Below are 26,853 nucleotides of genomic sequence, written 5' to 3'. Positions count from 1 at the left end.
CTCATGGCAGATGAATTTCTAGCCCCTCACTTGTTCCTGTTAGGAATCTGCTTAGGACTTTGTTTTCTCCAAGCAATTTCTTTCTCCTTTCATTTTGAGTAGGTACAGCCAACTTGAAAAAAAAAAAAAAAAAAAAAGAAGAAAAAAGTCTGGTGACAGTGGCAGAGGAATAATTACAGACTCTGTTCCGTACTCTGTCTTGGATGGAGTGAACAGGCAGAGTGTGCTGAAAAAGTCTGAACATACTATTTTTGTAGAGTGTGCTGGTATTTCCTACTGTGTGAGTCAGCTGAAAATTCCCTGATCCTTTTACTTCATTTTCTTTTCAGGCTGTACAGCAAAGTCACTGGACAAAATGCCATCCCCAATTGCTGCAGGTCTCCACTGCCTATTTCTACTGGTCACAGCATGTTGCCAGGCATCACAGGACTCAAACTCTGAGCCATTCATCCCATATGTAGTGAGTAACCTTTCCCAGCCCCACTGGTTTTTATTTGGTCTCTGCTTGTAGCACCCAGCTGCTATAGGTGTCCTTTACATCCACAAAATCTTACAGGAACTCAGTATAAGGTCAAGTGGGGAAACTGAAGCCAGAATCTCCCCAGTGTGTGAAAGTGATGGAGAAATCCAGGAACTGGGCTCTTCTTGCTTCTGAGTCTTAAAACCTCTTCAGAAGGAACTCAGCAAAACTTCTGGTTTCGTACTTGTGTTAGCCTGCAAGGGATTTAAATGCTGTCCCTGAGTCTAAGCATAAGTTACATGGGCACTTTTCCTGGGTGGGATTCACACATCCTATGAGAGAGAGAAACCAAGTAAATCTTGCCTAAAAACGACATGTCAACAACACTAGCTCTGGCACAGAGGTGCTTTAAGGTAGGTGACAAAAGTCTCACCACTGTCTTGACGGCTGGACATGAGTACACATGACCAAAATGCCACTCCTGTGTGACTTGTGTTTAGATGTTGCACTTGGACTCAGACTTCACTTCATCTGTGTTCAGCCCCTAGAACCATATGGCCCCTAGCACCTTGAGAAAAGGAGGCTGAGGGGAGACCTTCTCACTCTCGACAACTACCTGAAAGGAGGATGTAGAGAGGTGGGGGTTGGTCTCTTCTCCAAGGTAACCAGCGATAGAACAAGAGGAAATGGCCTCAAGTTGTGCCAAGGGCAGTTGAGCTTGGATGTGAGGAAGATTTTCTTTGCTGAAAAGGTTCTCAGGCATTGGAAGGGGTTGCCCAGGGCAGTGGTGGAGTCCCCATCCCTGGAGGGATTGAAGAGTCGTGTAGACATATTTCTGAGGGACATGGGTTAGTCGGGGACTTGTCAGTGTGAGGTTATTGATTGGACTTGATGATCTCAAAGGCCTTTTCCAGTCTAGGCAATTCTGGGATTCTATGACCTTAGATCTGATGGACTGAACAGAACAAAATGTACTTTCTTGAGTAGGTTGAAAAAAGGAAAGGAGCCATGAAGAGGAAGGTTGTAACTCTAATCCATTTCTGTTACCACCCCCTGTCTTGGCAAACCAAAACATAGCTGGTTCCAGCAGCCTCATCTACCCTTTGGCAAATGTTTAAGAGTGACCAAGTATCTTGTTTGATCTGTTTTTTTCAAACTGTCTCTATTTTAGCACATGAGAGATTATTAAAAGAGTAACACCTTATTTTTTAGCATCATTGATCCAGGGTATACCCTGCAATTGAATCACTATTTAATGGTGTAAAATACATGAAGTATTTAACAATGTAACAATACCCTGTAGTTGTTTGGGAGAATAATTGAAAAAGAAAACCACTAAGTCCAAACCTGGGGAGGATGTGGATCATACTGGGCTTTCTGAGATTCTCATAGATAACCTCTAAGGTGAAAGGCAGTATCCCTAGCAATGCAAAAGTGCCAACGCACCTTGGGATCGTCACTGCCAGCGCAGCTGTGATACGAAGCCCAGCTCTAATCGTGCACCAGATGGTTCCTTTATATAAAGAGATGACTTAAGACTTGCCAAGCTATTCACCCTTTCTGTAAATAAAGATTTCAGTAGGACTCAAGAAACTGGCAAAGCTGCAAATTTCCTGCTTGCGTCTTTGCTTGTTCTTTAGCATTTCTTGTTAACTGTGTTGCCAATGTATTTTTAGGGCAGGATTAAAAAAAAATAAGATGGTCTGCATCTCACTTGGCTGCACCCTGTGTGAACCCAGTCATACTGAAATTGTGCCACCATTGCCCTGGTCAACTGTGTGCTGATGGCCCAAAAAATAGCTGACCTGACGCCTGAGCTGGAGCCAAGATATTTCAATCCCCTTTCTACTCCTACTTAGGTTGGCTTTGCTGCTGCAGAGCTGGGAGTTCAAAGCAAAGAACACAAAGGGTAATATGAGTCCATTTTCTGGATTCAAAGGCTGAGTGACCAGGTCTCCCAAGCAGTTTGCAAGGCTAGCCCAAGACTGAGAGCACTGCAGCCCCATAGACCATTTGCAGCTCAGGCACAGAATTCCTGCTAAGCTGAGACAATCACCTTGCAGAGATATGCAAAGAGGCACCTACAAACTCAGTACATCCTTCAGCTGGTGTGTAATATTTTCCTGTTTGGAAGATACAAATATTCTGTTTAAAGAGGAAAAGGGGGGAAGACTGAGGCAAAGATTGGTGGAGGGAAAAAACTTATCTATGCTGGTATTTTCTTTGCTAGTTCTTTCATGTTAACAACAGCAGCTAAAGCTTCACATTGTTTTTTCACAGAGCTTCACTCTCTTTTATCCCACAGATTGACAGTGTGCTAGGAGAAGAAAGCTTCCAGTCAGAGATGCAAAGGCAGAAGCGAAACAGTACGTACACAAATGTATGGTAATAGAGCAGGTTTCTAGTGAGCCAAGAGTGAAATTGCTATTGGGGACAGCATCTCCTGAGGTCATGAGATCATCAAGGGGGACGTAGTTGTGGTTTAACCCCAGCCAGAAGCTAAGCACCGCAGGGTCACTTACTCGCTGCCCTGCAGTGGGATGGGGGAGAGAATTGGAAGGGTAAAAGTAAAAGAACCCTTGGGTTGGGATAAAGACAGTTTAATTTGCAAAGCAAAAGCCACATGTGCAAGCAAAGCAAAATAAGGAATTAATTCACCACTTCCCAGAGTCAGACAGGTGTTTAGAGCCATTTCCAGGAAAGCAGGGCTCTATCACACCTAACGGTTACTTGGGAAGACTAATGCCCTAACACCAAATGTCCTCCCCTTCCTTCTTCTTCCCCCAGCTTTTATTGCTGAGCATTACAACATATAATATGGACATCACACTCAAACTCATACGGTGTGTGATGTCGGATCGGTCAGTTGGGGTCAGCTGTCCTGGCTGTGTCCCCTTCCAGTTTCTTATGCACCCCCATCCTCCTCACTGGGAGAACAGAGCAGGAAAAAAAGAAAGCCCTGACACTGTGTAAGCACTATTCAGCAAGAACTGAAACACTGTTGTATTATCAACACTGTTTCCTTCACAAATCCAAAACAAAGTCCCATACAAGCTACTATGAGGAAATTTAACTCTATCCCAGCCCAAGCCAGTGCAGAGTAAAGGCATAAACAAAATGGGTGGAAACTTCTGTCTGATCAGAGATTGACATATATGAGCACAGCTTCTGTGCAAGATGAAATACATGGTGTAGAAAAAAACCCTGAACCTCTTAGCAGGACAGTGGTCACAAGATGGCTATGGCTGACAACCCATCCACTTGCTGAGTCAGAGAGAAAGGATGAGACAGTTTTTCTCTTTATATATCATGCCATTTATATCAGCTCTGAGACCAAAGAAATCTGGCTTTTTTTGGACAAGCAGCAGATAAAATACCTGCAGAATATCTGCTGAGTAGGAACCAAGATTTCCTAAGCAGAATGTCACACTAAGCTACCATTAAATAGCAGCTGAGCCCAAAAGTCAAACTGGAAGCCATCAATTTGTGATTTATCCTCACACACAGCTTTGCAGTCTCATGCTATTTCTTTTTCAGTGCTTACTTTAGACCTTCCCCCACTGGAGTACACCGTTGACGTTGAAGTAAGCTTTAGGGATTCATCTTTTCTGGAGCCAATCAAAGAGTATTTCAAAAACCTTAGTCTTCCAGTTTCCACAAATATTTCAAATGTAGAAATGACAGTTTCGGACATCAACATTACAACAGGTGGGTTGATCATTTATTTTTATATTGTGGGGGATCACGCTTTTTTGCCAGTATTTGATCTCTCCCAGTTTTACCATATATCACACTTAGAAATCAGTAAAACTGATCTGTCTCTGCTGTCTACTGAAATACCCAACAAGACTGAAGCTCTAGCACACAACAGCATGTTTTGTTATCTGCATCCCACCACTCCTCTTTACATAATGTTGGCATTAGCAACAGCCCTGAATGCTTTTCTTTTCCAAAGGAAGGGACAAAGCCAGAGGAAGCCTGAGCCAAAGGATTTTGCTCCAGTTTGAACAACAAGCAGTCTGAGTTACTTTCAAGTTTCAGGAAGCTGTGACAGTGGTTATCAGACTGTTTCCTTCCCTCTACTTGCATGTGGAACGTAAATCACTGTAAGAGGCTTCACTCTCATCCTGACAGAGTCAGGCTGCATGAGACGCAGTCTTTTCCTGATAGAACTCACTAACCATATTCTTAGAGGGCAAGATATCAGACAGGTTTTATTACATCAGTTGTGGTTGTGCAACATCACATCCAAGTAACCAATACACCAGAGGATATCCAAATACATCAAGCGTTTACAACAGTAGAGGAGGAGATTTGTTACCTTCTTATCGCTGGCCCATAAAGCGGTGAAAGGAAGTGTTCATCGGTTCTCAAAACAACAGGCAAATTTTAAAGGCCTTCAGGGTCACGTGCAATGTGTGAAAATCACTTTGTTAATACCTTACTTTGCCAATGACACATTAAGAGCAGAAAATCTTACAGCAAAGTGGTTTACTTTTTTCTGGGGTTTTTTTGTTTGTTTGTTTGTGGGTTTTTTAGAGAGAATCATATAATGGTTTGGGTTGGAAGGAACCTTAAAGGTCATACAGTCCCACCCCCCCTGCCATCAGCAGGGACCCCTTCCACTAGACCAGGTTGTTCAAAGCCTCATCCAGCCTGGCCTTAAACACTTCCAGGGAGGAGCAGTCACAAACTCTCTGGCCAACCTGTTCCACTGTCTCACCACCCTCACAGGAAATAATTTCTTCTAATATCTGATCTAAACTTACCCTCTTTCAGTTTATAGCCATTGAGAGAGAAGGTATGTCTTTAAAGCACATTGTGATAATGTCACCTCCTCTCATGCAGCATTTGTCAGGATACAGTAAGAATGACACAGCACCTGACTAGCCACCAGGACTTTGAATGACCATTACATGCTCTTGCTGTCTTTACAAACCTATATATTTGCTTTCAGCCCAGGCAACACAGAAATATCCAATCTGAAAATTAACATAGGAACCTGGCCAATATGCCAGATAATTTTTTAATATCAGGCTTCACATATCCATTCAATTACTTAAAAGTAATTGATCAGACTTGTCCCTGTACCAGTCTGGTTCCAGTTTCTGGTTAGTCATTTCTCATTAGTATAGTAAAATTTGCAAGGCCTCAGATCATCATGTTTGCATCATTCAAGTGAACTCACAAGAAGGACAACATTTAGTTAAGATGACTGGCATAAAGATACAGCAGAGTAAATGTATATCATGCAATACGTTATGTCCCATTTACCATTCTCACAGTATTTCTCTGTCTGTCTGACCCTAGTTTGCCTGCCCAGCGGTGAGAACAATAGCTGTTGTGCTTGTGAAAATGGATATGCCTGGCCAAGTGCGGTGTGCAGTGACTTGATAACCTGCCCTTCTGTCAGCCTAACACCTGACCTGCCGTGTGGCTACATGAAGAAAATGCCTTTTGACGGGCCTTACTGTGAGCCTCAGACTGAAGGTAAGGAGAAAGAGCGCTGAACTTCATCATTGCACAACTCATGTACTGGTCAGAAGATGGAATTGTGTTAAAAGTGTGATAAAGCAAAACGTCAGGACTCAGCTGGCTACCGTATTACCTATGAATGTGGAAAGTCTGTAGAGATGATCTAGAGCTCTTTTCTTTATGATATGGGTCCAGTACTTGCAGATATTTAGTTTCATACTGGAGTCCTAGCTTCTGGAATCATTCACATGCCTTTTGGGGTCTTTCAGTTTAGTTTCTGCTAAACAAAAAAAGTTTCATTTCATCAGGTTTTCAACAGAGAAACTTAGAAATGTGACCAAAGTGTGTCATAGAATCATAGGATGGTTTGGGTTGGAAAGGACCTTAAAGATCATCCAGTTCCAACCCCCCGCCACCATGACCAGGGACCCCTTCCACTAGACCAGGTTGCTCAAAGCCTCATCCAACCTGGCCTTGAACACTTCCAAGGAGGAGCATCCACAACTTCTCTGGGCAACCTGTTCCACTGTCTCACCACCCTCACAGGAAATAATTTCTTCCTAATATCTCATCTAAATCTCCCCTCTTCCAGTTTAAAGCCATTACCCCTTGTTCTATCTGTACCTGCCCTTGGCCAAAGTCCCTCCCCAGTCTTCCGTAGCCCCTTCAGGGGCCCTGAAATGAATGGAAAAATCCTCAATGACTTGGGTAATATTCTGGGTGAAGACCAATCAATGGGCACAAAAGAATATAAAATGCTTAGAGAGATACTGGAATTTTCTAAGCTGGGCCCATTTAAGGACCTGTCAATACCATGCCTTGGAGACACATTGTACCCAGGGCTCTGGACTTCTGAGAGGTGTGTGACTTCCAAATGGAAGAGACACTAACTCTAGTCCTGGAAATACTATAGTAGTATTGATGTGGGGTTGCTCTATGATAAAAGCATTGCCTCTCAGCAGAGCTGATTAGGACAGACATGCTGATGGCACCAAACTGCTTCCAGCTCCAGGGCGGCCTCTGGTATCTCTGCATGTTGCTCCATCACAAATCAGAGGCAGAGCCTCATGGGGCTTTTTCTTGGATTGCAGAGACAACAGGTAGTTCTCCTCCCCAGTGCTACCAAGACTAACTGTCCAGTCATCAGTCAAGTTCCTAAAAACTCATGGGCATCTTATCATGAGAGTCATGAAATAAAAACAAGAAAATGGTACATGCTGGGGGTTTTTTGTTCATTCTCTTCTCTTGAGCACTATGACACTCAGGGAGGTGATTCTGCCACTCTGTTCTGGTGAGAACCCACCTGCAGTACTGTGTCCATTCTTCACCTCCCCAATGCAAGAAGGACATGGAGCGAGTCCAGAGGAGGCCACGAGGATGATCCGAGGGCTGAAGCACCTCTCCTATGAGGACAGGCTGAGAGAGTTGGGGCTGTTCAGCCTGGAGAAGAGAAGGCTCTGGGGAGACCTTCTAGCAGCCTTTCAATACTTAAAGGGGGCTTATAAGAAAGACAAAGACAGACTTTTTAGCAGAGCCTGTAGTGACAGGACAAGGGGCAACAATTTTAAACTGAAAGAAGGGAGATTTAGATTGGACATAAGGAAGAAATGATTTATGATGAGGGTGGTGAGACACTGGAAGCAGTTGCCCAGAGGCATTGTCGATATCCCATCACTGGAAGTGTTCAAGGTCAGGTTGGCTGTCCCTGCCCACGGCAGGGGGGCTGGACTGGGTGATTTTTAAGGTCCCTTCCAACCCAAACCATTCTATGATTCTAAGAATCTATGATTCTGTGATTAAGTTAGAAGAAAAAGATAAGAAATCACCCTGTAAACATTGCTTTTGATTATTTTTACATTCATTTCTATGTTTTTCCTTACAGACTCATGTGGTATGGGAGATCCTATTGTAATGAAAATGTCAGTCAGACTCGACACAGACTTTAGGGATGATCTCAATGATCCTTCTTCTGAATTATACAAAAAATACAAAGATGACCTTGAAAAAGCGGTAAAGACTCTAGATTTCTATCTCTGAATGTGGAAAGCCCTCTAAGAAATACGGTATTTAACCTAAATGTCTGGGAAACAGGGTGCACTGTCACTCTCTCTGTGGGGAGCTGTGAATTAATGCAGCAGTGGTAGCTACAAAGCGGGCTAAAGCTGATCTCCATTGAAAAGCAATGACAATATTCCCCTTCATTTTAATGTACTGGCCAACAGGGAAGTATTTAGGAATCTTTTGCATCACAAGCATGAACAAAAAAATCATCACATTATCAGTCCCAGCTTAAATCCACATGAACATACACATAGAATTAAATAATCAACACAAATTTGTCCTATGACGATGGGGAGAGAACCAGGCCTGTTCTGTCAGATATACAACATGTCCTTACTCATGTCAATGTTGAATGGAGATTTTCCTTTTTTAAGCACACTAGAAAAATACACACAGGATTTAAGTAACGTAATATGTCTTTGTTTGCAGTTTAATGCTAGCTACAGATGTTTACCAGGCTTTGTATCAGCAACAGTAACTGGTTTCAGGTAAGTAAAGAATTTCATTTTTTCCTGTAAGACACCAATTTTTCTGTCCATTCTCAAGGAGACACCAGTCAGCAAAGACTACTTTCACTCTGACTGGAACCCACGCCCAGTGTATACATACTGAATAGCAGTGTAAGAGCTGCAGAGGAAAGCCCGACTATTAGCATGGAAATAGGATTGTGGGGAAAATTCACTGCTGTGTAAAAGTGCAAGAAACACAATCCTTCTCCATCTGGATCAAAGCCTTTTGTGGGAAAGTCTGAATTCCACCCAAAAGGGGAAAAGGATGCAAGTAAACCTAACATAGTTTCCTAGGTCATCAGGAAGATGAACTAGTATATTGACCCTGGATCAGGATCTGGATGAGAGAGACATTACTTAAGTCCACACATATTTAAATGCAGCTACATTTTAGGTTTTCTAAGAGAAGCTTACTAGAAATAGACAGCAGGTGAAGGAGATGTCACAGAAAGATGTTCTTACTTTGGGAAGAGCTGTAGCACAACTTTCTTGTATACCAGAGGAAGTCTTGAGTCACAACAGGAGCCTTCACAGGTGAGCCCTGTGAAGCCTTCCTAGCCGTGCAAGATGGGTCACCACAACATAGAAAACCACTAATATGCAAGAATATTTAATTCTGGTGCTTCTCTCCTTCTTGTATCTATTTAGTTCTGGAAGTGTTTTTGTGAACTATGAAGTAAAAGCAGGAACAGCAAGCATGGATCAGATAGCAAATTCCCACAAAATTGTACCACAATTTCTAGATGAAGAGTACCAGCTAAACCAATCTACCTTCACAGCAGAAATAACTAGTAAGTTTAAAGCTCTCTCTGTATTTTCTCTCAACATTTACTTTAGTATTTCTAGCCTGAATCATGCAGATGCCTTGTACTGTTGATTATTTGGTACTGGACCTTCAAAAAACATTTCTCTCTCTGGCTGTTTCATTTCATCCTGGTGCCACCAAAGCTTAGGATTTACATGAGGTGACCATGCACACAGTAGGTCCCATGGAAAATCAAATCCTTCCAGCTATTCCACTGAACCCTGATCCAGTCTCTTCATGGGAGAAAGATTAAATACCCTTAAATTCACCTCCAGAACTGAGACAGCTCTTAGCATATCAGGTTGCTAGATGATGACAACCATATAGACATGAAACAGACCATATAGAGATGAAAGACACCATATAGATATGAGCTGAAATGACAATAATGCAGAATGTTGCTTTGTCTTCCCAGATGAGACAAACTTCACTGTGAGTCCTGTAGATATTTTTGAAGGAGATTGTGATAGTTTCACAATAAGCACTTCCCACTTCTTCAAACAAAACAAAAACCTCCTGCAGTTTCCATGAGAACAGGTTCCCCTTGGCTTCCTTGGCACATTTTCCATGCTGCTGCTGGACAGTGTGTCACAATTCCGTTGCCTGATCAAGTGCCCCAGAGGTGCTGTACTCTTAGTAGACTGAGTGCTGGACTGTCTGTCTCAGAGGATTACTTTAACCTGGTTGCTTCTCCTCCCAGTTTATCTACTTAGAAAGTAGTGGTGGTGGTAATATTTCTGACTTTCTGTGTAAAAACTTTTGGGACCTTTGTTAACAAAGATAGTAGAAGAATATGTTGCAGGACAATTGCATAGCTTTGTATCAGAGGCAGTGTCCTGCAACTGATGCTGAGTGCATATTAGTTGTGAAGCAAATAGGATTCCTATGAGATGAAAGACACCATAGAGATGTGAGCTGAAATGACAGTAACGCAGAATGTTTCTCCTTGTCTTCCCAGATCAGACAAAATTCACTGTGAATCCTGTAGACATTTTTGAAGAAGATACAGTAACATTGATTTGTGAGATAAATTCAACATCTGAGAATTTGACGTGGTATCACTTTGACCAGATCATCTCAACAAGCTTCCTGTATTCAATGGAGAGAATAGTTTCAAGGAGAACCTCAAGGTCGATTCTTAAAATTAAGAATATTACCATGAAGAATTCTGGTATGATTTTCTATTGCTAAAACAGTAGATGAAAAGCTCTAGTGTGGCTAGTTCTATAAAAAACAAAGAGGAATGCAGTGACAGCATTTTCCTAGAGTAAATGCAAAAAATACTGTCCCTCATAGTTTTCCAGTGTTTTGTTTTGGTTTTTATTTTTCTTTCATGAACTACATACTGGCTGGCATTGCCAGTAAGATGTGAACTGACTGAAGTGACTATACAGGCCTGGGTATTCTCAGTGCCAGGCTTCACTGCCATATCACAGGAGGCAGTGGTGACTACATGACTGTGAGGCCTTCCCACCCTTTTGGTGTGGTAACTTGAGGCTGTGGTTGAATTTGTCCTTGATGGCCCTTGCCCCCTTTGCAAACATAACCTAACTAATCAGAGCTTGGAGTTACAGTCTTTTGTGTGTTCATGTTTTGGGGATTTTTGAAAATCAGAAACAGGTAAAACGGTGGCATTTTGCTAGGAGGAGCTTTCAGGGGAGTTATCATGTATTATCAGAGCTTTGATTCGAGCTCCCACTCAGTCCTTCTCTTTGGACCATGAAGTTTACATTCAACCTCAAAAAGGGTAGGCTATGACCAGGTATTTGGGCACACATAAGGGAGGCAGGAGTCGTGGCTCTTCACTTCTGTGGGCTAAAGATGCCTTGCCTTGAACCTTGGTGTCTCCACTCCTATGTAAGTGGTCTACTCACCTGGCTATCCCAACGGTGAAGGGCAACCTACGTACCTAAAGTATGATGGAAGTTTAGAGTTCTGATTGCAGATTTCAAAAGGAAGCCCAGCTGCATCCAGGGGACAAGTGCCTGAGAAAGTGGTAGATAAACACTCTGCTCTTTTTGACAATACCTTCTGAGCAGCGGATGTGCCTACACTGCGGGTGACAGCTCTTGTGGAGTCCACCCTGGGCAACTCTCTCCCACTTATTCTGTGTAGGAACCTTTTACATAGTCAGTCAACATTCTTAGCATGACAAGTGGCTGCCACATGGACTGTGGGCAACATACGTATCCCAAAAACATCAACTCAGACAGATTTTAAGTATTTCAGTTCCCAAGTGTTGGAAATATAAGGGTACATTTGGCACCAGGAGCCTGCAGAAAGCATACTGCAAGTGACCTGAGGGTACATTTTGATTAGCAAGTAGCAGAGCCGCTGCACAGCAGGGAGATGTGGAAACTACATGTGGAAGTAGCTCCTAAATCCAAATGTAGAGGAAAAAACAGCAAAAAACAGTGTTTGCAATGCTAAGATGTTGCCTCTGCTTTGCAGGTAACTACACGTGCGCTTTCACAAATAGCAATCCGTTTCTGATTGTATACAAGGCCACAAAAACTATAGCAGTCTCTCCACTATACATCACTCCAAACTTGAACGACATCGATGTTACATGCAACAGTCCTGAAATGCAGACAAACAGCCCTCTGCTGTCCTGTTGTATCCAGACACACTTGCCATCACTGGCTGGTAACTGGAAAGTAAATGGAGCAATCAATATTGCAGGTAAGATTAAGGGAAGATTGTCTTTCACCTGCTAGGTTTCTTCATTCTTCAAAGATCTCCTCCTTATTGGCTACCCCAAAGGCTAAGTCCTAGGATGAATACAGGGTATGCTCCAAAGGTGTGGGGGGTGGGGTGGGGGGAAGGACAATGGATAGACAGCATGGTACAGACACAGCAAGGTGCCAGTGGTATTCTGGGCATTTCCATGCACTGTGCAGACACTGATGCTTAAAACTGTGCCATCCTGGATGGAAACAGCTGCCTGGACTGGTATCATACTGACTTTTTCCAAAAAGCTTATTTCTTCATTCTCTAATTTTGAAAGCAAGGGTGAGTGCATCAGTCTCTACTACTATCTCCAGAATAATCCTTGGGGTATGAAAAGCTTCTGTGTACCACATACCAAGATTTGGGACCCAAGAGTAGCAGGTGGTAGACTTTGAAACATAGATTCATAGATTCATAAAATGTTGTGAGTTAGAAGGGATCCACAAGGGCCATCAGGTCCAACTCTTGCCCTAGCATAGGACAATCCCAACATTCAGAACATGTGTCTGAGGACCTTGGCAAAATGCTTCTGGAGTATTTTCAGGCTTGGTGCCATGACCACCTCCCTGGGGAGCCTGTTCCAGTGCTCCACCACCCTCTGCCTCAAGAACCTTTTCCTAATGTCCAACCTAAACCTCCCCTGGCACATCTTCCTGACATTTCCTCTGGTCTTATCATTGGTCACCAGAGAGGAGAGATCAGCACCTGCCCCTCCTCTTCCCTTTGGGAGGAAGTTCTAGACTGCGATGAGATTTCCTCTCAGTCTCCTCTTCTCCAGGCTGAACAATCCAAGCAACTTCAGCCTCTCCTCATACAGCTTCCCCTCTAAGCCCTTCACCAATTTTGTGGCCTCCTCTGGACATTCTCTAGTAGCTTTATATCCTGCAGCGTACCTAAATACTGAGTGCACAGTTTCGCTCTCCACCTGTAGTTTTGATACATCAAATGCTAGTTGAGTCAGTTGCATCCCACAAGGCTTTACTTGTAATATGAATATAAAGAATTAATGAAGCGCCAAGTAAATGTGTTACAGGGAGTTACAAAATAACATCAATAGAAACTCTCATAAATGTGTATGAACCATAGTCATAAACAGCCTATTGTCCTCTTAATATTTTATGGGCATAGATTAACTGTTTATTGCTAACTGTTTGTTATAAATGAAATTTAGCAGAAAGCAGGACAGCAAAATGAAGGAAAACCTTCAAAGCTCATGTGCACAGTCATTTCCACAGAGAATAGGTACTGCTTGTAGAGAAGGGGGTGAACCTGGCCTACTGAAATGAGCTGTTTTGTCCTTGATTCCCTGTAGCCAGGCTTTCCCCCTGGGAATTCTGCTCTCATGCCAGAAGCACTTTCAGCTGCAGCATGGGACATCTTTAGTGGGATTTTCCTCAATAGCTAAACCAGCACTCTTCAGATTTAGAGTTGAATGACTGTCAAGTACCTCCAAATGTTTATTGCAGAAGATGACACTAAAATCTGCAGTATTTACTCCTGTTTTATTTATCTTACTCATCTTAAATATTGCAGATAAAGACGTTAGGCTAAACCAGAATATTTTTCATTTTGGCTTACCCTGAGGTATCCAAGCAATGTTGTTGCTCTGAGTTAGACTGGTTTTGGTAACAGGTGCCCAGCACTGTTCTGAGAGTCATCTTCAGGCCTTTGGAAGACTACCGTGAGTGTCGTCAGAGTAAAATAAATGAATGAACTTCAGCAATGATGAAATAAAAGTGCTGTGCTGTTGAAGGTTACATACAAACCCACAAGGTTTTCCTTAGCTAGAGCGATTGCTTAGGATTTCTAGAGCCCAGGTGTTTTTGGATATCCATAGCTCTTCAAGTAATGTTTATTTCTCTCTAGGAGTCTCTAGCTTCAGTGAAAACTGCACTGAATACAAGCTCAACATCAATGAATCACTATGTCCACCTGAGAAGTCAGGTACAGTGACAACATATACATGTGAGCTTCAGACTGGACACGGTGCCAGAAGCAGTGAAAACATCAGAGTGACCTATCTCCGGGCAGGTAAGAGTCAGGTAGCATGGAACAGACCATCAGCTCTTTAACATGTAGGTGGCCTCTGTGGCACACGTCATTTACAAGCAAATGGTTATAACAAGTGACTCTCAATAATATGACATTTATTTTGTGTTGCCTCAGCCCATGTTACAATATTGTCGAGCACGAACTCATCAGTTTCTGAGGGATATGCTTTCAATCTGACGTGTGAAAGTGATGTGAGCAATTATGACCGTATCAGTTGGAAAATCCAGTCTGGAAATAACACAAAAACCATAGACTGCGGTACTTGCATCAAAAATAGCAGATTTCCAGCCACGTCTGTGCTCACGGTGAAGACTGCCACACAGGACTGGAGTGGTGAGTAAACAGTTTGTACTGGCTACAAAGGCAATGAAATCTCCGTGCCGGAGCATTTCCAGCACCCCTAGCCCTGCAATCACTGTGAAGCCTAGACACAGTAAATAAGTTTTTTAAAAAAGTTACAATTATAACTGCTGGAGGACAGCAAGACATGATCATAGAATCATAGAATGGTTAGGATTGGAAGGAACCTTAAAGATCATCTAGTTCCAACCCCCCTGCCATCAGCAGGGACACCTTCCACTAGACCACGTTGCTCAAAGCCTCATCCAGCCTGGCCTTCAAAACTTCCAGGGAGGGGGCATCCACAACTTCCTTGGGCAACCTACTTCCTTGGGCAATGGTGCTGCCAACAACACTGTACTTTTCCATATTAGGACTCATGACCGTGCAAAAGCTGAGGAGCACTTCTGTTGACAAAGACATGGTTTTTGTGTCACTTCTTTCAGGCACTTATATCTGTACATTCTCCCAGAAGCACTTGGAGAGTTCTGCCAACGTTACAATCGAAGTTGCTTCCTTGCCTCTGAAGCAGAACATCCTGATAGACCCCATTAGAGCATCTATACAGTGCAAAGTGCAACAAACCCTTGAGTGCTGCATAAGTGCTAACACCATGGAAGATTACACCGTCACGTTCATGGTTCAACAAAATGAATTTCACGTTGGTAAGAAACAATCAACTCACAGAATCACTACCTGCAGTATGTGTCACAACCCAGGCCCTGGTTCTCTTTTGTTTTCAGTTAGGTCTGTGTAACTGATTCATACTTACTGCTATTATGACAACCCACAAGTACTCCTGAGAGGGTAAAAAAAGGAAAATGAACTTTTTTTAGGATGGCTGCCATGCCTGGGGAGCATGGCTGACATTAATAGAAGAGGAATTGAAGTCACTGTTGTCGTGTTAAATACGTGATACATAAATTCAATGTTTGGTTTGCTTTGCCAGGCAGTGAGAAGTGAGCATCCTCTTCATTGTTCAGATTAGAAATTGTTGAACTTTTATCTTCCACTCTCCCACTTTTTGAACTGAGTATCAAGGAACAATTACTTAACAAAAAGATCTACTAATTCATGAAAAATGGAGAATAACATTAAGAATGCAATTCAAAGAACTATTCTTTTTTTTTTTTTTTTTTTTTCAAGGATACAGGCAACATTTTGAACAGCACAAAAGCCTAAATTTCTATGTCTTCAAATTTAGGGCAGTTCTGCAGTTTCCCTGGCATGTTTTTATATGCTAGAAGCTCTCAAGTGGGTTACAAAACAGTTAATTTTAAAAAGCAAAGAAGACCAACCTAAACTAACTCAGAAAACATGAAGGAGTGGAAAAACAACAGGCTGAAGTGTAAGGCAGGTGGAGGCTGAGGGGTCCTTTGGTTGCTAAGACAAATGCCAAGATCTTCTTGGAAGAGACTGCAGTCAGGGACCCTCAGGCACAGGCAAACTGAAAAGCAATGGGGGGGTGGTACAGATCATGAGTCCAAAAGAACCTTATAAGCACAGTAGATAAGTATCCTAGCCTAAATGAAACACCTGTGGTAGAAGCAGAAGCAGGAAGAACGTTCTCCACAATGTTTTTTTAAAGCAGATTTGGATTCCTGCACAGTAAGAGAAGGTTTGAGCAGGATTTGTTCATACATCAGTAACTGAAAAGGTACAGAGCAGCTGTCAGGAGATTTATAAAGCAGGGAATAAGAGACAGAGATCAGCATTCAGAAGGAAGTTTTTCCACAAAGGAATTTATTTTCTTTGAGACCCACAGGAAATAAAGTTTGCAGAAGCTTTCTGCTATCTGTTCACCAATTGATCCCAAATCTATATTAACATATCTTAATCTTTCCACACAGGGAAAAAGAAAAAAGGAAATTTTTTTTGCTACATATACAACTACACAGAAACAGAACACTGCAAAGAGAAAGAGATCAGGGCATATTGCAAGTTTATTAACCGCATTGGACAGAAAGTCAGCAGTGAAAGTATAAGACTGCATCTGATCCCTGGTAAGAAAAAAGTTACTGTTTAAACCTGTTAAATAGGAAATCTCAGTATCTTTGTTAAATCAGATTCCACAAATTTAACACTGGTGACACCTAACAGGAGCGGAGATAGCCAAGAATTTTTGTCTCCTTTTTTGATGGGAAATTTCACAATACAGAGGAAAATATCAGCTTTGCCATAATTTTAAAAAATAAACAAGATGTTTTGTCTTCACTGCGTTTGACAGTGGCCGCAATAAGTTCCCAAGAAGTTATAGTTCAGTCATCTTCTGCCCCTGCTTCCTTCTGGTGTAGCCTGAGCCACCGAGCTTCATCTCCTGTGTTGAAACATGGTTATGCAGCTCTCAGCTTGCACCAACAAGTTAGCAACAACAGCAGATTGTGGTGTCTCAGGAAGAAGTCATCTAGCTCAGGAGGTCAGCTTGTGGGAGAGCATATCCACTTTAAACACAAGAATGGCAACCTCCATGAGATGTCTCAGAGACCTGGGTAGATCCAACTTCCAGGCAGCTTTGCAGGAAATACTGGATAATTAGGACTCAGCAATGCTCAATCCAGTTTTAATGTTTAGTTTGGGCATTTCAGCTTCTTATTCTAAAAAAGAAAGAAAGAAAGAAAGAAAGAAAGAAAGAAAGAAAGAAAGAAAGAAAGAAAGAAAGAAAGAAAGAAAGAAAGAAAGAAAGAAAGAAAGAAAGAAAGAAAGGAAGGAAGGAAGGAAGGAAGGAAGAAAAGAAGGAAGAAAAGAAGGAAGAAAAGAAGGAAAGAAAGATACTGGACATCCTCATAATGCAGAAATTTAGTTTTTTTCTACAGTAGTGGTGCCTACTATTGAATCACTGTATCTGGCCAGATTTCACTCTTTTAGGCAATAAATATCCAGACACTTCATTTACTTTAATGAGCAGATGCTTACTGATATGTCTAACCAAATTAAAGCCAATTAGCAAGACTCACATTCATGAAAAAGGTGTTGAGGTCTTATCAAGGCCTTAATGAATTTCCTATTAGTGCTACAGCAGCACTGAGTTCCTCAGCAGAATAAACACTGTGTGAATTATTGTTCACATAGTGGCCAATATAATCCCACTCTACCCCTATCTAACTCTGTAATCTACTAGACAAATCCTAAAACTTTGGATATTGGTTTATTGATTTGATTCAGTACTCAAAAACAAGGGACTTTCTTCAAGTTCTTTTTTAATTTCACTGTTCCAAAAAATTAAGAATGCAAGACTTATACACCCTGAAACATCATAATTACTGAACAGAGCAAGCTGAAATCCTAACTAATTTTAAGACCTCTGAATTTCAGGAGGTCACAGGTTTGATGAGGATAGATTATTAATTTCCCTGCTTCTCAGTTTTCTATTTGTATGTCTTTGTCTCAATACAGATAAAGAAGTTTCCTGCTCAGACAGCTTGGGCATTGGAAGAGAAGGGTCCATATTAATAAAGCCATGTCGTGAGTTAAATAATACAGATGGCTTTACCCGAGGCAATAAAACTTACAAGTGCTCCAACAAATCATGGAAGGTTGAAAGGAATGACTGCCTGTCTGCACCAATAAGCAACTTGCTGACTAATGCTGAGGTAACCTTTATGAGTTTTCTAGAGGTTGGGGTGGAGCAGGGTGGGGGGCGGGTAGGAGAGAGCAAAAATTTTTGTTGAGTGTTTTTTTCTTGACTTAGTCTAAAATAAAGAATTTCTTTCCTGAAAGGGTTCCCAGGCATTGCAAGGGCTTGTCCGGGGCAGTGGTGGAGTCCCCATCCCTGGAGGGATTGAAGAGTCATGTAGACATAGTGCTAAGTGACATGGTTTGGTTGGGGACTTGTCAGTTTTGGGTTTATGATTAGACTCGATGATATTAAAGGTCTTTTCCAATCTAGGCAATTAAGTGAAAATACATGAAGCATTAAAAAAATCAAATATTTAATTAAAACTGTCTTTTAAAAGATGTAGAAATTGATTGACTATATCTACACAAGTCAGTGAGAAAGGCCAGGTCCCCTTGTCATATGGCCCAGATGGCATGTGGCACTGCATGGCTAACTTCCATACACACGAACACTCCCTCCTCCAGACAAGGTGACCTTAATTCATCACATTCAACAGGAGCAGTTGCTGGCCTGGGGTGTTCCCTGAACCATGCTCAGGCATTGCCTTGGTGAACATCAGTTGGCACAAGCCCAAAGCATGCTGCAGAGTACTCTGAAAACGATGCAGTAGGGACAGCTCTGGGCCACTGCCCAACCTTAGACCTAGATCCTGTTTATCATTCCCCTTCAGCCACTACACTTCACAGATAGGTGCTGGACCTTGGTTTTCAGCCTAGGTATCCTATCATGGTGCTTTTCACTTCGGCCAACCATCCAGAGTCACCCTTCTCTTAGTGAAGTTAGATGAGAACAATTATCTTTCTTTCATCAAATATTGACTATGTTTATTTTAGTTAATTAGGCACAGCAAGGTCCCAGGCAGAGGTACAACTCCTCAATTATGTGTTTTCTGAACTTGCTAGACTGCTCCTTCATATGGTTGGGGCCCAGGTCATCTATTTTCTCCCCTCAAATTTCCAGTAGCAGTCTGTGAGTTACCACAGACAAGACACTGCTCTCAAGAGGGGGTTAAGATACCTTGTTCTGGAAGGTCAGAGAGTTGAACACTATCAGCATGTCTAGAATGACCCTGGCTCTGTTTATTTTGCTAGCATAGGGGTAGCTGTTATGAAGGAGGATCAAACTCCAGGCAAATTGCACACATTTGATGTACTGTTATCTTCTGTTCCAGTCCTTGGTTAACAGTCCTGAAGCAAAAGCAAACCTACCTAAATACCTTGAAGAGCTTAACAAAGAGACAGGAAAGGATCAAAGCACAATAAACAATTCTCCTGCAAACACAGGCGCTATTGTTACCATCCTGGATATGGTCTCCTATATCCCAGCAGAAGCAGAGGAACACACTATTCAAGTAAGGTGTTAAGTCTTACCTATACTTATCATGCCTTTTGTCCCCATTTGTCACAAAGGATTACATTCTTCCTGAAAAAAATTCCCAGTTAGTTAGGGTTAGGAACAGGAAAGTATCAAGGGAACAAGATGAAATGACAGTAAAGACACAATAAATTATTTATGATGAGGGTGGTGAGGCACTGGAACAGGTTGCCAAGAGAAGTGTGGATGCCCTGTCATTGGAATTGTTGAAGGTCAGGTTGGCTATCCCTGTCCATGGCAGGGTGGGTTGGACTAGATGATCTTTAAAGGTCAAAACGATTCTGTGATTCTATAATTCTATGACTAGAAGCAGAAATAGAAAAAAGAGTTGGAATAAGGATAGGGATCAAACAAAGAAAATCAATTAGAAGTTACAACAAATGAACGGCAAAACAAATCTTAGAAATACTTGGAAACTTTGATTGTGAGGTACAGAGGAAAAGTTCTGCTCTTCTGAGCAGAAAAGTGCTAAGAGACTTGATGTTTTATAGGTGGAGAACATTACACGAGACAGAGCGAGAAATCAAAGACAGCACAAAGGTTGAGAAAGAAGGGAAAGAAGGCTGGAGAAATAAAAATACTAAGTAATATGTAAAAAAAAAAAAAAAAGCCACACAGCTTTACTTCTGGAAACCTTAACTTGAAAACAGAGCATACAGAGGGTTAACAACTGAAGGTTTCACATGGATTGAGCAAAATAAGAAAATGCTGGGCTTTTTCAATAGGCAATTCTAGGACCATGCAGAAATTACCATCAGAAACCACACTGATTTGTATGGGATTTCAGTAACAGTATTATTCTGTTGTTACAGAATTTCCTCTCTGTAGTGGACTTTATTGTTCCTGATTCCACAAGTAAAGCTTGGGAAGAACTGAACAAAGAGATGGTACCCAAAAGTTCTTCATTACTGCAGTCAGTAGAAAATTTTTCCCTGCGCCTCCAACCAGTTAATAACACCATTCCTTCTGTCTCTGCAAAGACCCTTCATCTACAAGGTATAGTCGTCACAGGAAATAACGACACAGATTATAATAAGAACTTCAGCAGTACAGAAAACCTCACAGTTAATGTGCTCATTGGCAAAAATGAAATTCAGAGTCTAACCCAAAATTCAACCATTGTCAGTGTGATGTACTCAAAACTTGGACATATTTTGCCCCGGAATGGGCCTGAGTATGTGAATGGCTTACTGATAACAACAGTTGTGAGCAGCAACAGAAGCCAGAGTTTTGATATTAATATGACTTTTGCAAAGGAAAACTCATCTCTAAAGATGCCCCAGTGTGTCTTTTGGAACTTCACACTCAACAAGCATAGAGGAGGCTGGGATACTCGTGGTTGCACACCCACAGAAGTAGAAGGTAATATCGTTTGCTCCTGCAATCACTTGACATCATTCTCCATTTTGATGTCACCTGATAAATCCTCCCACGTAATCTTTGAAGATTATATTACCTACATTGGCTTGGCCATTTCAATCTTGAGTTTGGTGGCCTGCATTATAATTGAATTCTTAGTCTGGAAATACGTGACAAACAACACAACCTCCTATATGCGCCATATCTGTATACTCAACATAGCCACATCACTCCTGATCGCTGACATTTGGTTCATTGTCACTGCCTCCATCAATGACCAAAACCAACAGAAGAACAGAAATATCTGTTTCGTGGCCACCTTCTTCATTCATTTGTTCTACCTATGTGTCTTTTTCTGGATGCTCAGCCTGGGCCTCATTCTTTTCTACAGACTGGTCTTCATCTTACATAACACAAGCAAGACCACTCAGAAAGCAGTGGCATTCTGTCTGGGATATGGATGCCCCTTTGTCATTGCAGTCATCACCCTCGCTGTCACACTGCCAAGGAACAGTTACACCAGAAAGGATGTCTGCTGGCTCAACTGGAAGGACAGCAAAGCTCTCTTGGCCTTTGTCATACCAGCCCTGATCATCGTGGCCATGAATTTGTTCATCACCGCCGTTGTTATAATAAAAATACTGAGGCCAACTATTGGGGATAGGTCAAACAGGCAGGAGAGGAACTCTTTGTTTCAAATTGGCAAGAGTGTGGCCATCTTGACACCACTGTTAGGCCTCACTTGGGGATTTGGCCTTGCCACTGTCATCAAAGACAGCCATCGAGCTTTCCACATCCTCTTTGCTCTGCTCAATACTTTGCAGGTGAGTTACACATATGTATGGTTTTGTTTCCTCTAAGACCACTTAACATGTAGTGCCACTCTTGCAGTGCTGTGCTTGGAGGGGGAATAAAAACAGCTTGGGAAAGATCAGGGTTGCCTTACACAATCTTATTCCCAAAGGGCTCTTTGAGAAACCCATTCCAGGAATTCAGCATTATTTCATATTCTCAGCTGCCTTAACAAATGTGTCTTACACATAAAGCTGACAGAGATAACTTCCAACTTTGCCTGTAACTTTGGGAAGAACTTAATTCCTGAAGAGCAGGAATATAGCCATATTATGTTCAGGTGGGCAAGTTTCAGCATGTCTGGTCTCATTTACAGTGCATGTGGAGGCATCATATTATGCTTTTGTGGGTTCAAGTAATGGAGGAGTATAAAAACATGAAAGACACCAAGAACAGCTAAGTAGTACTAGTAATAAAGAGAAGAACCAACCAAAACACACATGACTGAGAGTTTTCGTTAGTATGAATTTTACAATATATTTAGATGGCCAGTAGGATCCCAATGCAATGGGATCTCTCAAGGATACAATAGTTAAGTATACTCTGCCTCTTTAAAACAGCCTCAAAATTGTTTGCTTCAGACCAAACTCACTTGCCTTTTATATTGTGAGCCTGCAAGCTTACCTGGGGAGCATAAGCAGGGCATGTGTTCCACACACAAAGGTCCCTTCTTCCAATCATGTTCACTGATAGCAAACCATCTGTGGCACTTTTGTAGACCAGACATACACACAGTTTAAGTAGGCCAGGACTGGAGAACTCCTGCCAAATCAGCAGATCATTTTGTGAGATGCAGATGGAAAAATGCCCTCTATCAAAGAGTTCAGAGTTTAAATAGTCAACATGGATGATGTTTGAGATAATTATGCAGTACTGCAATTAAAAGGTTGGCATTATCAAACTGCATGTAATTATCTGTCTCCTAGGGATTATTCATTTTGGTGTTTGGGACTCTCTGGGACAAGAAGGTAAGAATTCAAACTATTTCTTATGTTATATGAAAATACAGTTGGAATTTGAACATAATTACTGTATTTACTGATTATTTTTTTTTTAACAAATAGATACAAGAAGCCCTGCTGAAGAGGAATTCAACGTCCAAATGGAGTTCGCAGCAAACAAAGGTTAGAACCTTGACCTAAGAATGTATTTCAGAGTTACTGCTGACATTCTCCAAGTGTCTTTTAAGTCAAATGCACTTTATATTCTAAATTAGTTATTAGAACTAGTCAGAGAAAGAGAAGACACTAACAACATAAATACGAATATGCCCCCTTTTTCAAAGTTCACTATTTCACCTATAATTGGTAAAAAATGAGCAAGAGGTTGGTGGATAGTTGCTCTAAATTCCACAAGAAATAAACCAGAAAATGTAACTGAAACTTTAAGTCAGAAACCAGAAAATTTCTGTGGTACCATTATTTATTCACAACCTAAGAGAAATGCAAAGGGAACTTCTTGGGGAAGATGCCCTTCAGCTATGAGCAGAAAAGGATGGAGATATTGCAACTTGAACTTGTGAGACAAGGTGAACAAGTGTGACAAGCCTGAACTTTATCCTGGGAACAGAAAATGGGACAAAGTATGAATCTTTTGTCAAAAATTATGTCTATGTGCAGCAAAGACTCAGATTTCAATGAGCAAAAACCAGAACATAAATGAATGTGTTTCTGGAACCAAGTGGCCTGGATACACTCCTAGAAGAGGAGAATATGACTTGGGTGTCATGCCCAGCAAATCCCTGAATTTAATCCAAAACATTCAGTGTCTTAAAAAAAAATAAAAAAAAAATAATGTTGCAAACAGGGACTGTATCCTTAAGGAAGATCCTGGAAGGCTTATCTTCCTTCTGCAGAGACTTCCTCTGGGCCAGTGACTCTTGCACCCATCCCTGTATTGAAGCACATCTTGAATGGGTGTCTGGAAATGCCTCTGCTGAGGACAGGCATTCCTATTAAAGGGGAAAAACTGTTCATAGAATCATAGAACCATAGAATGGTTTGGATTGGAAGGGACCTTAAAGATCATCTAGTTCCACCCCCCCTGCCATCAGCAGGGACACCTTCCACTAGACCAGGTTGCTCAAAGCCTCATCCAACCTGGCCTTCAACACTTCCAGGGAGGAGCAGCCACAGCTTCCTTGGGCAACCTGTTCCAGTGTCTCACCACCCTCACAGTGAAGAACTTCTTCCTAATATCTCATCTAAACCTCCCCTCTTTCAGCTTAAACCCATTTCCCCTAGTTTTGTCATTAACTGCCCTTATGAAAAGTCCTCCCCCAGCTTTCTTGTAGGCCCCCTTCAGGTACTGGAAGGTCGCTAGAAGATCTCCCCAGAGCCTTCTCTTCTCCAGGCTGAACAGCCCCAACTCTTTCAGCCTGTCTTCATAGCAGCCCTCGGATCATCCTGGTGACCCTCCTCTGGACCATCACAGTTCAACTGCCATCTTTAAAAGAAAAAGTAAAGTTTGCACAGTGCCTCAGATAAATGAGTGGTGTGGAATGCAATTAGGACAGAAACGCATTTCTGAACAGAGATGTCACAGAATCATAGAACAGTTGAGGTTGGAAAGAACCTTCAGAGATAATCTAGTCCAAAACCACTGCTCAAAGCAAGGTAAACTACAACAGGTTGCTTGAGATACTGTCCCATCAGGTTTTCAGTATCTTTAAAGCTGGAGAATCCACTAACTCTTTGGACAATAACTTGTGGTGTTCTGCCACCCTCAGCATAAAAAAACCCCCAACGTTTTCTTATTATTAAATGGAATTCCTTCCATTTCTGTTTGTGCTCCAGAGAGCAACACTCTGAAAAAAATGCTGAGTTGCTGTTTGAAAACAGTAAAACAGAGCTCAGCTGCTACAAGCTACTGGGCAACTGGAAGGAAGGCAGGAATAACGGATACAACTGTCATTAAACATTGTCAGTTTCTTCATTCCCTCCTGGACTGATACATCCAGCAGTGTCAGTCACATTTCAGCAGCAGCAGGTTTCTCCCTTCCCACCTGGGCTGTAGAGAGTTGTGTTCTAATGCCCTCTAGTGTGTCAAGTTAAATTTGCTTCTGTTTACCTCAGGCTATTTGCCTTCAACGACCATCCCCAAGCATATAAACCTTAGCTTTTCTGGATACACTCCCTCAGGTAAGGGACCAGAACTCTGTACTCTCTGATGTGACCGACTCTGGAGCCTAAGCCATGTTCCCCAGACGTCAGAGACAAACTGATTGTGTCCTGTAGTTTCTTTTAAAGTTGATCTCCTTCATTGCCATCACAAACATGTAAATGGGTGAATCTGATGCCTCACAACACCTAACTTGTTCCCCTGTGGATTCCCCGCTTGTACTACTGAACAATATTTTATTGTTGTTATTTTATGAGCGCATGTCTTATGAGTTCATGGCTGAGGGAACTGGGGTTGTTTAGCCTGGAGAAAAGGAGGCTGAGGGGAGACCTTCTGGCTCTCTCCAACTCCAACAGGAGGGTGTAGAGAGGAAGGGGTGGATCTGTTCAACTAAGGAACAAGTGACAGGATGAGAGGAATTGGCCTCAAGTTGCACCAAGGGCAGTTGAGATGGGATGTGAGGAAGAATTTCTTTCCTGAAAGGGTTCTCAGGCATTGGAAGGGGTTGCCCAGGGCAGTGGTGGAGTCCCCATCCCTGGAGGGATTGAAGAGTCGTGTAGACATAGTGCTGAGGGACATGGGTTAGTCAAGGACTTGTCAGTGTTGGGTTAATGATTTGACTTGATGATCTTAAAAGTCTTTTCCAATCTAGGCAATTCTGTGATTCTGTGATTTTAACCTTTCTTCCCCCTGCCTCCAATATGGCTACATATAAAGTTCTAGGCTTTTGACAAAATGCAATTTTCTCTCTGACAGTCATCCTCCCTGATCCTGGTGACACCAATGCTTGCCATGAGCTATCCATTTTCAAGAACCTTTAACAACTTATGTGGAAAAACAGGTATGTGACAACAGATCTCTCCAAATGAAGCACAAGCAAGGTTTTGCCTGTGTTCTCACTCTTAGGGTCTGTCTATCCTAATATCTACAAATGTATTTGTCTATTCATCCATCCACTGATGGTCCTTCATCTTCTAATACAAAGGAACTGTAATAAGGCATCGGAATCATCAGCATAATTGCTCATGATTGCAGCATAATGCTAGCAGCATAATTGTCTAATGCTAAAACAAGTATTGGAGGGTGCCATGTTTCACCAGTTCTAAAACCCACTAACTGAGCTTTGTTTTGAGCTTAACGGTATCACAACACAGTGCTCCTCATTTAATTTTCTGTTCATGAACTCTTCACCACCTTGGAGTTGTAGCTCTTCAAAAGTTCTCTGGTAATCATTTTATGGATGTCACCATTTCAGTTATGACTTTATTTTGCAAGAAGCATTTCTGAAAATACGAGTAATTTAATTCCTAAATGTGCAATCTTCTCATCTAACCATTGCTCAGAGAAGATGGTGACATTTAGTCAAAGTGGGATATGAAGGAGTTTAATATAGGCAAGCAACTGCTTTTTAAGAGTCTGTTTATTAGTCAGATAATGTAACAAGAAGTTGGTCTCTGACTGTGCTACAGTAAGTTTACATGATTACCCTAGCCAGATATATAAGTCTCCCACCACAAGAATGAGACTTGCTCACATGATTCTGTGATACAGAAACCTTCCACTGCAAGAATGAGACTTGCTCACAACTGCCTCCCATGGTGCTGCCACATGAAACTCCCATATTGTTAGCACTGTCTTCCACACTCTGCCCTTGGGCTCTGTGCACCTGGGTCTTGGTTTAGAGCCTCACGGTCACAAAAGAGAGGCAGCTGGGATTCATCTCAAGAGCATGTGTTCTAGATGCATTCCCACGCTCAAGGAAGACCACTACCTACCTCCATTTGTGTAAATTACTACTCTATGGCATGATCATCAGTTTTAGCTGACATATCCTGGCTGTGTCACCAAACACATTGACTTCTGTGGTTGCTGGTATTGCTGTAATCCAGCTAGTAACAGGGCTGCAGACCAAGTCAAAGCCACCCAGGTCATCAGGACAGGTCTAACGGTCCTTGCTTTGCAGTGGCAACATGTCCCATGCTATCTGTCCTTATGTCTAACCAGTATGCTTTGTTTTGCAGGAAAATACAGAGTATCTTCTTCAGAGCCATCCACCTCTTCCTCTGAAAACACTTCCAAGTCATATTCTTTGCTTAACTGA

General features: G+C 42.0%; 1 protein-coding gene across 1 annotated transcript; it reads left to right on the top strand.

The window, feature by feature from the left end:
• Positions 1–355: 355 nt before the first annotated feature.
• On the top strand, positions 356–26,853 carry ADGRF5 (adhesion G protein-coupled receptor F5). Its single transcript, XM_010166668.1, has 20 exons — positions 356–460; positions 2,766–2,826; positions 3,998–4,168; positions 5,771–5,950; positions 7,818–7,945; positions 8,426–8,484; positions 9,154–9,296; positions 10,269–10,481; positions 11,762–11,992; positions 13,907–14,071; positions 14,207–14,425; positions 14,878–15,096; positions 16,282–16,434; positions 17,825–18,021; positions 19,219–19,398; positions 20,234–21,604; positions 22,559–22,600; positions 22,697–22,756; positions 25,509–25,593; positions 26,774–26,853. Exons 1-20 carry the CDS (start codon positions 356–358, stop codon positions 26,851–26,853), a joined length of 4,062 nt encoding a protein of 1,353 aa, XP_010164970.1.

This window comes from Antrostomus carolinensis, unplaced genomic scaffold, assembly GCF_000700745.2.
Source record: "Antrostomus carolinensis isolate BGI_N321 unplaced genomic scaffold, ASM70074v2 scaffold1914, whole genome shotgun sequence".
Lineage (NCBI taxonomy): Eukaryota > Metazoa > Chordata > Aves > Caprimulgiformes > Caprimulgidae > Antrostomus > Antrostomus carolinensis.
This window is presented reverse-complemented; position numbering and strand designations above follow the sequence as displayed.

Excerpts from the sequence above, each read along its gene's own strand:
- ADGRF5 (XM_010166668.1), top strand. The coding sequence starts at position 356 with ATGCCATCCCCAATTGCTGCAGGTCTCCACTGCCTATTTCTACTGGTC. Across the intron at positions 8,485-9,153 it reads GCAACAGTAACTGGTTTCAG|TTCTGGAAGTGTTTTTGTGA; the intron begins GTAAGTAAAGAA and ends GTATCTATTTAG. Across the intron at positions 11,993-13,906 it reads TGGAGCAATCAATATTGCAG|GAGTCTCTAGCTTCAGTGAA; the intron begins GTAAGATTAAGG and ends ATTTCTCTCTAG.